At 42.2% G+C, this 15,311-nt stretch overlaps 1 protein-coding gene across 1 annotated transcript; it reads left to right on the top strand.

The window, feature by feature from the left end:
* The first annotated feature begins 10,964 nt into the window (after positions 1-10,964).
* On the top strand, positions 10,965-12,401 carry amigo1 (adhesion molecule with Ig-like domain 1). The gene has a single exon (XM_068751907.1). It carries the CDS (start codon positions 10,965-10,967, stop codon positions 12,399-12,401), a length of 1,437 nt encoding a protein of 478 aa, XP_068608008.1.
* The last annotated feature ends 2,910 nt before the right edge of the window (positions 12,402-15,311 follow it).

Raw genomic sequence — 15,311 nt, 5'->3', positions numbered from 1 at the left:
GATCAGTCCAGACGCCTGTTCAAATACAAACAGCGATAGTATAACACTCTTTTCAGTCCTTTCCGACCTCACAAGGCAAATCATAGCGTCTCAGAGAGAGGTTTTTCATCAGGCCTGGCATCATTTCTGTTGCTGTAACAGTGGCGCAACTTTTTTGTGGTGAAAAATAATTCGACTTAAATCACTCTGCAGTTTACAGCTTGACATCTGCATCCTCAGATGTCTGTTTTCTGCCTGTGCTCCCCCCCGAGGAGAAGCTAAAAGCACACTGTGGACCACATGTCCTGATTAACGGTGTCAAGGAACAGGATGAACTTCATGAAACACACACAGAGCTCCCAACACGTTTCACATCAATGAGACCATTACATGATACGTGGAAAATCCATTTCTTTTTTAAAGGCACTTTGAAAAGAAAAGCATGAAGATTGAGATTCTTAGGAATCAAAGAAAGCTGTGTTACTGAAGATCGTGACATAACGTTCCTGTCAGTAGCATCAGAGCACCTTCAGCGGTGAGCGCTAGAATTCCTGTCGGAAGTAGTGTAGAGGCTCTGTTTACTGTCATAACCTCACCTGGACACAACCCCACACAGTGTAAACGCCACGGAGCGAGCACGGGGCCTTTGGTACGTTTCCATACTATGCACACCTGGATGAGCAAGATTTTCCAGTTCAAGTGTGACCGGCTTCATCCCCCACAAGGTGGCAATTTTTTTCTTTCTCTCTCTCTCTGCAGCCGCATGACACAAGAAGATGGCCTTTGGTGATTACCGGTAGGTCAAAGAGTTACAGTCGCCTTCAGTCCAATGGAACAACCAATAAGCAACATCTCAACTGCAATGCAGAAACAATTCCCTCTGGAGATTGCTAGTTCAATCAGAGCATTGATTTGCTTCTTTTGCTGTCGAGGGGGGGGGGGGGGGGGGGGGGTCAAGGGCCCCTTTGCTGCTTTCAGGTCAACCTACATTGAAATTGCTGCAAAGGAAATTCATTTAATGTGATTTTACCACACACACACACAAAAAGAAATTTATGAAAAACTATCCAAACTGGGAAAAAATGTTTAGTCCTGTTTTAAAAATGGGCAAGTTTTTCAACAACAACAACAACAACAAAAACACAAAAAGCTATTTATGAAACTCACGGGTTAATGCAGCACCGTTTCCAATATAATTTGATTCAGTCAAACTGTGCCCTCAGAAGCACCGAACAAAAAGAAGAATACAAAACGAGCCTGTTGTCCATGTGTCTCCTTTATAGACAAACACGTTTACTCCTCAGCAGCAGCACGTATGAGAAATATCTCTTTCCAAAAATAAACCAATGCCCGTTTCCGTGATTACACGAATTCAATGTGATGCATGATCAGCTGAGGAAAACTAAAGCATCTGATTTGACCCTTCGCTCCGCTCCAGCATCATAAATTCCGCCTAAAAAAACAAACATCTGCAGGCTTGTGTAGAGATGCGTGTGTGGTAAGTCAGCGACATACCTCAGCGTGGAGACGGATGCTTCCTCCTGTGCAGGTTCAGTCTACTGAAGAGCAGCTGACCTCTTTCACTGTCCCTCCCACACCCACGGTAAAACACACGCTGATGCCCCACACACACACACACCACATCATAGAGAGAGAGAGCGAGAGAGAGAGAGAGAGAGGAGAGGCGGAGAGGCGTTCCTGTGTGCCCTCCTCACCTGGCCTTTTTCATAACGTCATCACCTCCCACCCTGCCCTCCCGCTTTCACACCCTGCCCTCTCCATCCTTTCAAACATGCACAACCTCCTCCTCTTCTCAGCTCCCCCTCTGAAACAGTTTTTCGATTTGGGAGGAGCGGGAGGGAGGGATGGAGCAAAAAAATCTTCCAGATTGCGATGGCACAAACACACACTTCTACCGCACACACACTTTCAAACACGCATAGACTCTGCGCGCCCAAGGCAACTGCAGATCCTGTCAGACAGACAGTCAGGCGAACGGGCAGGGAGGCAGCACCCAGCCTCCGCTGCTGTCTGCTGGGTCTTAGTGCCTCGCTCTACCTGTGGCCTTCAGGATTGAGGCATTTCACCCCCTTCGACACTAATCTCACCTCAGGTCAATTCAGCTCACGCCAACAGGTGCAGAAGTACCCAAACAAATTATGTAAAGAAGATCACCTTGATCAGAACGCCCACAATTCTACGTGTCATCACGCTCAAGATCTGCCTTCTTGCACAATCTGACCAAAGTTGGATTATTGATTCACAGAGAGGGAGAGAGTCCCAGTGGTTAATGGTAATGAGCTGAGATTAACACTTAGAAAGCCACTCAACATACATGTCACACTTATTGAACTCCTTCTAGCCCACAGGGCAGGGCTTGTGCACCATCAGAGACTGTCAGGCAGGGGATCAATGCAGTGTGGACCAACAATATTGATCTCTATTCAGTTTTCAGTATGTTGTGTAAACATTACATTTCAGTCATTATTATTCACCGAGGCTCGTTGTTGCCAACAGACCTGAGAGTCGGGAAATATTTACTGTAAAAACAACCAGTGCACAACATGAATCAACACGGCGTGTAACAAACAACAGGAAGGAACATTAGTTTAAAAGATGCTTTACACGCCAGGATAACTATTAAACGAGTTTAGAGCTGAAATAAATGTTAGTAGCAATAAAAAAAAATGTAAATAACCAATGGGACTGGAATAATCAAGCATAAGTTTTTGCTTCCTTTTAAATGCAGTCATATAAACATACTAATAATTCTGAAATGTTTATCATTCTATAACTAAAGATTTTGGGGAAGAACCCCCCCCCCAACAAAGCTGTATATAGAAAATACAGCAGCGGAATATATTTGCATTGCCATGCAGATGACACTCGTCATTTAATCGTCATTGCAAATACCTGGGCAAATTGTTAAATAATACTGCAGGATTCTATATTTATTTATACATTTAATTTAGTGATAAAGGGTAGTTTGAAAACAGAAAATGAGCACAGAAGAATCATTGTTTGTGATTCATATGTCAATTTTCAAGTTCTAATTTCTGTGGTCCTGTGCGCGTCTAAGTGTGTGTGAGCGCGCGCGTGCGTGTGTGTCCTGTGACTGCGTTCTTGTCTGAGGTGTTGAATAATGACAAAAAATAGCTCATTCTTGCTCACGCCAACCGTTCCATTCAATAAAAGAAATACAATGGTTTCCATGGCAGCCATGGCTTCAGATGCCCCCCCCCCCCCCCCCTCACGGTGTGTAAGAAAGGTGCACAAACACACAATCATGTGTCTGCGGTTGTGCACAATGTGTAAACCATTAATCTCGATTTCCTCTTTTCCCTGTTATCCTGAACCACAGCCGCTGTTGCGATGCTGTTTTTCACTGTAATCTTATATGCAGCAAGTAGGGGGAGCGCTTACATCTCAGTGCACGTTATTCTGCACAGTTGCGCTCAGTCATAGTAATGAAGCTGAACCTTTCATGACGTACTTATTTGTGATGGTTGTAACACTGTATTGCAGGCTCGAATGTGTGGCTAAATTCAAAGCATGTGCAGGCATGAGGTTTGAAATTAGTCAATCAATAATCAATCCATATTTAATACACATATGGGAGAGCAGGTAGAAAAGCAAAATGCCTGCACGTGCTTTGAATTTAGCCACACATCCGAGCCTGCAATACAGTGTTACAACCATCATAAATTAGGACAAATACTGGCGTCTATTTATTAAAGTGGTTTGACAAAGGACACAGTCGAGCAGATTGCACAGACATCCAGAGGGACAAACTTAATTCTAAAATCCTATTTTCATTGTTTTACACAAAAGTTGAATATTCAGGGCTTTGTTTTGTCGTGACTAATACACGTGTTATGTATACACACACTATTTCAAATTAAAATGAAAACTTTACATTGTCACATATGCTATTTTATTTTGACATACCCTTATTTACACTTCTTCATCATCCTATTTGATGTCTAGCTTTAGAATATTTATAGTGTGTGTATAGCCAGAGTCTGACCAGAAATAAATTAGCTTTGCTTTGGTTTTATCCTCCCACCCCACCCCAGAGAATAACATCCACCTGGAAGGTCACATCAGGCAGATTCCGAACACCCCATCATGCATCTCAGTAGATGGGGGGGGGGGATGCACACGACACTCTGAGCATCTGCCTATCGAGTGACGCATAAAAAAAACACTGAACCTTGAAAAAGAATCAGAACTGCGATGCATTTATACTCGTTGTTTTTCAGCATGCTCACATTTGCTCCGATGCTAGTATAGGATGTAACTTTTACGTTCCTGAAACAGACTGGAAGAAAACAATGCACCACCTCTAGCACACAGATGCTCAATGACTCTTTTCAGTATGACACATTTGATTGTGAGGACATCGTGACTCCTCCTGTGAATAGCTCATGTCATGAGACTGACTCGTTTATAACTTTCTGATTATCACAGAAATTAAGTTCTGGACTTCAGTACTTTCTTTCTTTCATTCATCTTCCTGAGCGCCTTTGTCCGTTACCGGGTCGCGGGTCGTGCTGGAGCCTATCCCAGTAGTCAACAGGCGAGGCGGGGTACACCATGGACATGCCGCCAGTTTATCACAGGGTTACTTCAGTACAATATGACCTTACTTTATGTAGTTTTCCATTTCAAACTTCTTTATATTTCCACTGATTTGCATTTCAAGCATAAACCAGAAAAGCACTCAGAGAGCGCAGACCTCCGCCGAGAAGCTCATTCTCCTCCCAATTGGCTTTACACCGTCCACATGGTGATCTGGATCATGATCATGATCATCATCATCAAAAGCTTCTAAATTGTTCCTGGTATCTTTATACACCAACCATGAAAAGTAAAAGTGAATTTGAGTTGATTTGTAGTTTTAACTGATTTTTGAATCCGTAAATGATGTTTTCAATGTTAAAATATATTTTTTTTACTGACTCCATTTCGGATCCAGTCCAGATAAAATTTGGTGGTAAGTTAGAGATCCCCACCCTACATGACTGTGTCAAATTCCATAAACATTGGTCAATAATAAACCAAGATTTTGAGGAATAAATCTTAAAAGCTCCATTGACTGCAATGTTAATGAAAATGTCAAAGTGATCCAGAATCCAGGATCTCTTCTGGATCATCACTGAATTTATATCACTGTTTACTGGTAACATTTCCTGAAAATTGCATTCAGATTCGTCCAGATCCTTTTCAGTTATCTTTCTACCGACCGGACTGACAGACAGACAAACGCCGGTGAATATACACAACCTCCGCCTCGCCTCGGCAGAGGTAAATATTAGTTAATTTATTGCACTACATGCAATTTCTATTTAAAGGGACAAAATATGTGACCAAGTCATTGAAAATTGTTCCATATGACTCCAAAAAAGAAATCCTATTTGATCCAGTGATATCATGTAAGCATCATCCTGGTAACATTTAGTCTTTGTCAACGTGCATTAATATTATTGACTGTATTACTGAGCTGCTGTTTGCTGAAAATCCTTCTGCTTGTTGTTTTTTTGGATACAAGATACAGGAAATTTCATTTGCGTGTTCCTCTGAGCCTCATTAGCGCACTGAATTCCAGAAAGTGAATGCAATCATTTAACTGGAGAGCTGCAGAAGACCTCCTCTTTGAGGCCGCCGATGAAGGCATTGAGGACTGGAAAGTGAGAGAGGGAGAACAAGATAAGTGCTTTGCAGATCAATGATTTTTACCCTTTCCACTCTTGCCTGGTGGGCTTTTAGCAAAGATAATGAAAGTTCCGGAATGTGCGCGGTCTCAGTCATTTGCAAGAGATGATAAGTCCTCTCCAACAAGTAAAGGGCTCTCTGGTGACGGCCTGTTGCACTGCTCTGACACACTCCCAGAATGACTCCAATAAAAGCAGTTAAAAGAATCACTGAGTCAAAAAAAAAAAAAAAAAGCAGCATGACAAACACAGAAGCCCAGCGGTGCTGAATAGACTATTTACTGTGGGCTCTGAAACCACTGCTGCAATTTGCAAGGAGCACCAGAGACTCTACATTTTCATCACAAGCCATAATTGAAGCAGCCTCTGCCAAACATGTTTGAGGCAATGAGTCACTGACTGTTTCCCACCTTCTCCAGGTGGGGGGGCTCATGTTATTGGCTGGTGCAAAGGTGCAGCTCTTATTGCTAACACAGAGGATTATCGTTGTTTAACCAAATCCTCCGTTGCCTTTGGAAACAGTCAGCAAGCATAAACGTCTTCACATAACAGATAAATAAAGAATTTGACCCACAAATATGCTATAACTCGCCCTATTCCATAATATATATAAAAAATAAATATATAGATTATTACACAAATATTCTGTATCCAGATTACGATCATAATCAAATCCAACATCTAATGGGTTGTTCCTTGGGCCATTGATAGAGGTCTGCAAATCTTTTCAGCATAATGTGTTCATTGCTCTTTAAATGCTAATGTACAAGACACACAAGCAAAAGAAATAAATAAGACCAGCAAAAGAAAACATAACCTGCCCAGTGCAGATCCACAATGCAGACTAGTATTGTCCACATGGCTAAATCTTGGCCTGTTGCTAAGCAATGGGAGAGAAAGATGGACTAAAAATCACTAAGAGCTTTGTTGAAGCACGTGCCGTCCATGTGGGCTTTCCTCGCTGAGATGTGATTGTACAGTGACCTTGTTTTATCCCTGCACTTATGATCAAGCTCAAAAATTGATCGTGTTGCCATGGAAACCATGAGAAGTCCAGACCAAGATTACATTTATTTATTCATCTCCTGCTCATCTTCCCTCTGTAGTCTATCCCAAGTTGAATGTCTCAGACTTAAGCCAAGGGAAGTGACACTGCAGGAAGGGCAACTTGACCCGTGGTGAGCGATACTGCTCACTTAGCTTCAGTTGTTGGCATCAGACTCACTACATTTTCACTGGTTTATTTAGATAAATGCATTATTTACATTGGATTTGGCTCAAGCTGCCGCGCTTACCTGCATGAGCAACACTCGATCAGTTACACTTCAGTTACACCTACAAGTGAGAGAAAATAATAAATAAAGATAAATTCACCTGGAAGCACAGCTATAGCGGGTTCTTAAAAATAACTATGTTTTGTTTCATTACTATTAAATTAAATATCTATCAATTGTATTATTATTTTACAATAAACATGTAACAAAGGTTGTACGAGATGGTGAGACTTATAATCTAGCTCAAAGACAACCACACAAGGGTAACGTTACTGCATTTCTCTTGCGTATCATGTTGCAGCTGCAAATCTACTGTGTTCAGACAGCATGCAGTCTGGATGCACCGGGTGGTGCATGTTGTATACACCTGCTCAGACAAAAGAGTGAGGCTTGATCAGATGAACAAAAAGCTTCTTCTTTTGTGTTTTCTTCTTTTTTTATTGGAGGGGGAAGGGGGGGGGGTATTTCTTTATTTTGCTTAGACATCTATCTGTTCCAGAAAGCACAGCTCAACAGGTACATGGAGAGAAAAACAAGAAGAGGCAAGGCCACCTCACATTTGCCAAGGAGCCGAAACAGTCAAGGCCACAGACAGTTGCCAGGCAACGCTATCCCTATCACAGCAGGAAGTTGACTCAAACAGAACATTAATCACTTTCAGCTCCATCTCACATGCTACAATGCTCTGGTTGGACAGAGGCTTCACACCATGTTCAAACGTGTAATTAGATAGGTCTAACGCTGATGTTTACATAATGGAATACATTTATTAGAATTCGTGTCATAATATTCCATTTTCCTTCCAAAGTCAACATGAGAATTTTACTGTGCATGTTTACCATCTAGGCAGTATTTATTTTCCAAGGATTTATCCTGTGCCTGGATAATGTATTATTCAGCACTGAATTTCCATGCAGGATATCAGTTTTCCTGAAAGTAAAATATTCCATAAGTCATGGAAACACAATGAGGTGAATGAAAAGATTATTCAAAGGATTAGTTAGGATTCCAGAAGTTAACCTGTTCCGAAGCAATGTCTTCTGAACAGGTTAAAGGCAAAATGACATTCAAAGCATCACCCCTCCATCCATTCACTCCTCCATCCATTCATCCATCCTTTTGTAGATGAAACAACTTCAATCGTCTCGTCGGGAGTCGCTTTATCCGCTTCACGGGTCACGGGAGTTGCTGTACCAGCTGACTTTGGGCGAGAGGTCGGGTACACCCTGGATACGTCGCCAGTGCATTGTGGGGCACATTCAAAATGCATAAGACCCAAAAGGTCACAGTAAATTATTACAGATGTGTTATTATCATATGGGTAATTTTAATCTTGGAAAATGTGTTTGCTCTTGGGATCATATTGACAACATGATGGAGATGCAATTCCAAATGACCCCAGTTCAAGAGTCTGACCGCTGCTGAAATAATTCCAAATGATATGTCACAGTGCAACTCACCAGAAGAGGGTGACAGCCCTTCGGTTGCATTTTGTAATGCCTTTAGTTACCCTCTGTCCTCTGTTGCTATCGTGCTCATATATTCATTGGTTTGTAGTGGTGTGAGGAGGAGGCTGTGTTAGTGCAGTTTATTTACAATGCACATGAGCTCACAGCTTTGCCAAAGCCAGCCTCGCTGCAGAAGATCTGTGAATAAAAAAAATAATCTTAAAAAAAACAAAAAACAAAACAGCATGTGGGTGGATTCACTTGAGTAAATAAAAAAAAACACGGTTTCCCCCGTTCAGCCAGCACTCATAAACAGATCTAGAAAAAAAAAACATTAATGGAAACACTATGGAGTCTGGTAAATGAGCAAGACGTGATGCATGGCTTTATGCATGGTGACGCTGCAGCCACCTTCTTCCAATCCCACCTGAGATTTTTAGTAAGATTCAATCAGGCTGTGATGGCCATTCTAGAACGATCCAGGCCTTCTCCTAAAACCAAACCCTGCCATGGTGGATTTTGAGATCTGCTTGGACCCGTTATCCTCTTGGATATAATCCAAACTTAAGTTTCCTCATGATATTTTCCTTTAAGCTTTTCTGATACTTTGTGGAATCAATTTGACCCGCTGTGCCTTGTAGGTTTACAGCACCTTGGGATGCAAAGCAGCCCCAGAGCATCGGCAAGCTTCCGTTCCTCGCTGCAGACTGTGCTATTTTCACTTCATGCTTTATCACACAACATCTGTGTCTAATCTACATGATTGTAGGGTACTGGAGCCAGTGTCTTTTTTCTTTTGTTTTGCTTTGGGATGAACAGTGATGTTCCACTTCGTGTTCAGGTTGGATTTATTTTTATTATTACATTTTAAAAAAAAAGTTTTAATGAGCCATTAAAAATGGCATTTCTTGTTTTCTCTTGATCTAGTATTAAATGTGGTTTGAATTGCTCGACTTTCAACTGCGTGTCTTTTTTCCGGATTATGTCGGTAACGTTTTACGCATTCTGGGGTTTGTGCGCACTGCCTGCCTCGTCAACCCCTGCAACAGAAGCAGCAGCTTCCCTTCCACAGTTCCGCACTACAGACAGTGACAGGCCTATGAGGAGCCAGGGGGAAGCTTCCCGGACAGACTGCTCACTGTCAATAGTCTCCCAGACTGCTGATCAATGGCACCCAGCCGGAGCTGAACCTGCTCAATCTGCGGCGCCCGCGTGGACACGCAGCAAGAAAAACATCCGTCTGTTGCTGGCGGTCTTTACGTAATCGTTTGTGCGTAATTTTGCGCCGGGTGTTGGATGCTGCATGGAGCAGGATTTTTTGGTTTAGCATACCCCCCCCACACGCACGCACGCACACACACAGTCCGAGGTTGTCCTCTGCAGCAGACCCAGCCTCATTCAGACTGGGGCAGCAACGCTGTCAGCGGAAGAGCTGTTGTTGGGTTTTTTTTTATTTCCCGCATCGCCGCGATCCGGATGATGGTAGGTGGCTCTCCGGTTTCCTTCCTCTATCTCTCGGCTCACGTTTCCACGCTGTGTTGGTTTGTTGTCGAACGGATTGGTGCGTGACGCGTAAAGAACGTTTTTGGAAATAACACCGTCACGATTTTAGATTTCATTCCTTCTATTTTTTGTTTCTGTTTTGTTTTGTTTCCTTATGTCATGGTGACGTACACCAGCCGTTTTATTCTTTCTCAAAGGGAGGACAGTGACTCGGGGCGGCGAGAGGGAAATGGAAGAAGAGAATCAAATGCAGGTGTGGATGGGCGTGCGTTCCGCGTGCGGGACTGGGTGTGTGCGTGTTATTATTGGATGTACAAGAAATATCAATATTAAAAAAGAAGATTGAGGACGAGGAGGAGGAGAAGAAGGCCCACAATGTGCAAAGCAGTGGCATAGCGGCTACTCATCATATTATTCTGTTCACTGAGGAAGTCTCTGATGACATTTAGTGGCGATGCAGAGGATGTGGTATAATTTCATTTGCTCATGTTCGTATTGTGAGACAAGGCATGGAAAGCTGCTAAAATACAGATAATATTTGGACAGATAAAATAATTCAACTGTTGCTCCTAAGTGTTTGTTTTAAAGGCTCCGTAAATGTATATGCATGTTTTATAACGCGTTACTGATGCAAACATTCTGTAGTGCTGTCCTGCAGATTCTATGGTGGATGGAGAGAACCATTTCTTTACATCTATCTATCTATCTATCTATCTATCTATCATCTATCTGTCTGTCTGTCTGTCTGTCTCTATGTCTGTCTGTCCGCCCAATAATAAAACAAAAAACAGTAATTCATTCTAAAAATAGTGTTGATTTATCGCCTGTGTTTCTCCTTTTTTCTTCTTCTCAGCCTTCTATCACCGACGCCCGGGAATCCTCCATGCGCCTCTCCATGCTGTCCTCTGAGAATGGGCCCATAATAAACCTCTTTGGGATCTAGATCAATTGCTAGCATGTTGCAACCCTTAACCAGAACAGGCGGCGGCCTGTTGGACGCGTTACCGCAGTGGAGCAAACGTCCAGGATGGGCTCTCACCCTCTGCATGGCTCTCCTTTGGATTCGAGGGGCAACGGGATCTACTCTAAACTGCCACAAGGAATGCATCTGTGCCTCAAACATAGTGAGTTGCTCCAAGGTGAACCTGACCACCGTCCCAACAGGCTTACCACCCTACACCGCTGTGCTGGATCTCAGCTACAATGAGATAATGCATCTGAGATCTGAGTGGACGCCAGCAAAGCTTCCTAAACTCCATAACCTCCTTCTAAGTCATAATAATCTCCACTTTCTGTCCTCAGAAGCATTCATATATGTGAAGCATCTGCGCTACTTGGACTTGTCCTCCAACAGCCTAATACAGCTGGATGAGTTTGTCTTCGAGCCTTTGGTCAACCTGGAGGTCCTTTTGCTGTACAATAACAAAATTTCCCAGATTGACCGCTCAGCCTTTGTCAACATGATTAACCTTCAGAAGCTCTACCTAAGCCAGAACCACATCTCACGCTTTCCAGTGGAACTGGTGAAGGAAAAGTCCCGCCTTGAGAATCTTAGCCTTCTGGATGTGTCCTCTAACAAGATAAAGACGCTACCCATTGGTGAGCTCAAAGTACTGCCTGCCTGGATTAAAAATGGCCTCTACTTCCACGATAACCCTCTCCCGTGTCACTGTGACCTCTACACGCTCTTGGCCCACTGGTGTATTCGAAAGCTCAATTCTGTTGTGGACTTCAAAGACGACTACACATGCATCTTGCCTGGTCCATCAAAAACCCAAATAGGTGTTTTTGATCTAAGCGGTGACCCTATGAACTGCAGCACTTTTGAGGAGACAAAAGAAGAGGCTTTTCTGGAGGAAACACTGACTCTTGCCTGTGACACGAAACGCAAGGACGCGTTAAAGACCTGGATGCTGCCTGGTAATGTGGCGTTGACACCAGGAAGCAACCAGACAGCCAAAGTCTTGCCTGCTGGAAGTCTGCAGATTAGTCCCGTTAGGTCTGAGGATTCTGGGACCTACACTTGCTTTGCAATGAGTGATGTTTTCAATGAAACCATATATGTGGTACTGAAGGTTCACAATTTCACCATGCATGCGGATGGGGAGACCCTGAACACAGCGTACACCACCTTGGTGGGCTGTCTGGCAAGTGTTGTGCTGGTGCTCATGTACCTTTACCTGACGCCATGTCGCTGCTTCTGCTGCCCCAGTAAGGCTAAAAATCGGGGTGAAGACAGCATCCACTCATCCATGCTCAGTGTGACACCCACCCATGCAGACCCAACACTCAAGGCAGAGCTCAACAGGCATGTGGCATTCATAGACTCCAAGGACTTGCAGGGCCAGAATGGAAAATTGAACCCGAGTGAGGATGAGGATGGTCCAGATGCAGAGGCTAGTTCTCTTATGAAGAGTAAAAGGAAGAAGTCAGTAGCAGAGTCCATCAGTTCCGTTTTCTCCGACACTCCCATGGTGGTCTGAGACTGCTACAAACAATGGGCGCCACGTGGCTGGATGTATGTGGTGCAATATGAGCCATGGAAATGGAGAAAGGATGTTCATTTGTGGTTGCTGGCAAGTGGAAACAAGGATATCCAAGGGAGTAAAAAATGAACTTGTGAACAAGACTTTTCCAGCATTTAAATCTGTAGCACTAAATATTCATACTGTGAAGGAATGGCAGTGTCGACGGACAGTGGAAAGGACTTGTGTCTTATGGGAAAACAATTAAATAATTGATGGTACATTGTTGATATCAGCACTCAGGAAGTGATCAATTATATGTGTGTGACAGAACGCACATTTTCAGAATAGAAGAAACAAATATACCGAAACCATGGCTGGTTCTTAATTATATTTATTAGCAGAACTAGAATATAAGACATATTGTGTGTACAACACACCAAATCCATTTGCCCCACTCCCATCAACACAGGAACAGACTGAGATCACAAGCTATGAATATGTTTTCCATTAGCTTTGAGTCATCCCAGAGAAATAGCACGTTATAAGGTCCCCGCACTGATCTGTAGGATCGAGAGGAAATGTGGATTCATGAGACGTTCAGTCATTTGCATTAACAGATCATTCCCATCACACTTCACAGCCACTTCTTAGTTGAACTCAGGAGTTCATCGGCCCAGTTGTAATTTGTATTCCGTCATATAGTGAGTCATGCAGCGATTAAAGAGATAAGAACTCAGTGTACATAGAGGGGTATGCTGTAAAACAGTTCAAAGCAATACTGTTCATATTTGAATCAAAAATAATTCCAGCTGCACAACCCCAAAAGGGTTTAAAGCCTGACTCAAGTAAATAACGTACGATACCTCCAGCACATTATTTACAGAAAAGTATTTTGTCTTGACTGATTATCAACATCGTGTCTCAATTGTGTAAACAGACAGTAATCTTGGCCTTATTAAGACAAATAGGAATCTTTTTGTTGTCCACCAGGAAGTGGGACAGTAAGATAATGGTGAAAGCTGCTAACCTGAGTTAGCTGGCCTGACTGTATTCATATTGTAGGTTGTGATCTTGCATTTTAGACATTAAGCATTATCATGCTCATTTTAAAATGTAGCTGTTTTTGCCTTGTAGTAGGTTAAAAATGCTGTATGGTGCAGTTTTAGTGTTTTTTTTATTTATTTATTTTTTGATGGGATGCAGCTTCCCACTGCTTTCCCATGTCTTTTTCTCTCCAAGCAGGAGGGGATCGGTGTGTTATCAAGAGTCACAGAAAAACAAAGCCATTATCTGTGACTCTTTACATTGACATCCCAAATGTGTTCGTTTTGATGTGCGGCTCTGTCATTATGAGGCTGCCCCTCAATCACTCTTGAGCAATCATTCAGCCTATGAATGCCGAATGAATGTGATGCCCTTATGTATTTATGCATTTATGAGGGAAATCCCTGGAGCTTTAATTAGATATTTACTTTCCCATTACGACTTTGGAAAGTATACATATATGATATATAATATAATATAATGCTGAGTGCTTTGTAGTATTCAACTTCAACACATTTTGGAACAAACAGTGAAATAATTTGCATATAAATATCAGTAGTTGTGCCTCTCAAATGTTCAGACTTGCTGTATGTATTTAGGGGTGTAATCTTTTTTTTTTTTTCTTTAACACAAAATTTATGTTGCACCGCAGCATCTCTCATGTGGGTGAGAAGTCACACTTATCAGTGAGGTTTTATGTGAATCATTTCATTCCTTGCAATAACAGGTGAAGAAATAGAAAGCCGAAAAAATACCACAAGTAACACTTAAATGAAGGCGCATTTAGCACTTCTGCAGAATGACTGTCGACGGTAAAGAGTCTGGATTGATGCACCGGATCTTAAATACACATGCTGTTTACTGCCTTTCTTATAATTAGAACAGTGTAACCCCCCCCCTAGATTTTAGGACTTGGTCACTCAGGGCAGCATGATAATGCCAGAATCTGCATTGAATTAAAAGTCGAGTTGCATGCATTGAAACTACCGCGCTGCAGCCATGACCAAGGAATAGCATGTGTTTGCCCTGAAGTAGCAATGGCATTCCGGTAAAATCTGCCCAGGCCAATGGGTGGTCCTCTCCTCTGGGTTGTCACTCAAAATACAAATTGCAGTTCTGTACAGAAAAAAAAACACTAAGTGCTACTGCCAAGGTCCTAATATAGAGGAGAGGAGTAGCTCTGCTTTCCCTGAAGCAAATCTGTCTTTCTATATATCTATATATACAATATATGTGTATTAAGACTCACTTTTCTGTGCTCAGTATTGATTCGTTGTGTACTTCTATGTTCTACCAGTGTACTGTATTCTTGTGTAATCTGATGTTGATCATTTTTGCATTTCGTCTGTGCTACTGTCAACATACAGGTCTTGACATAATTGTTTAAGAGGGATATGCTGTTGTTTTTTTATATATGTTATACAATATTGAAATCAATAATAATATGGGTCGTGGGTATCACACACTGCAACGGAGGAGTACAACCATTGAACATTGCTGTATCTTAATTGGACAGTGAGTATGTAGCCACATGTTATTTTAGTTAGTATTTTACTGTTCTCATGAAGCCATAACAAACAGAATGAAAAAGAACTATGCTGCATCAGATTGGTGGACATCATGGATATGGAGTTGTAGCAACAAAGTCTCTCTCTCAATAAGAAATGTCTAATCATATTTTCATAAATACCAGCGATGTCTCCACAAGCAAAAGCTAATACCTGAAACACAGTGGATTTTGAATGGATTCCGAGAGAGCGATAATAATCGAATAATTATCTTGTCAGGGACTACGCTGGTTTTAAGATCTAATGTCATATGTGATGTAAAAACATCATAATTGCAATCTAAGATTCAATTTTGGGTTTGAATTCTGGCCAG

This window comes from Brachionichthys hirsutus, chromosome 2, assembly GCF_040956055.1.
Source record: "Brachionichthys hirsutus isolate HB-005 chromosome 2, CSIRO-AGI_Bhir_v1, whole genome shotgun sequence".
NCBI classification, from domain to species: domain Eukaryota; kingdom Metazoa; phylum Chordata; class Actinopteri; order Lophiiformes; family Brachionichthyidae; genus Brachionichthys; species Brachionichthys hirsutus.
The sequence above is the reverse complement of the archived record's forward strand: the minus strand, read 5'-3'. Positions and strand labels throughout refer to the sequence as shown.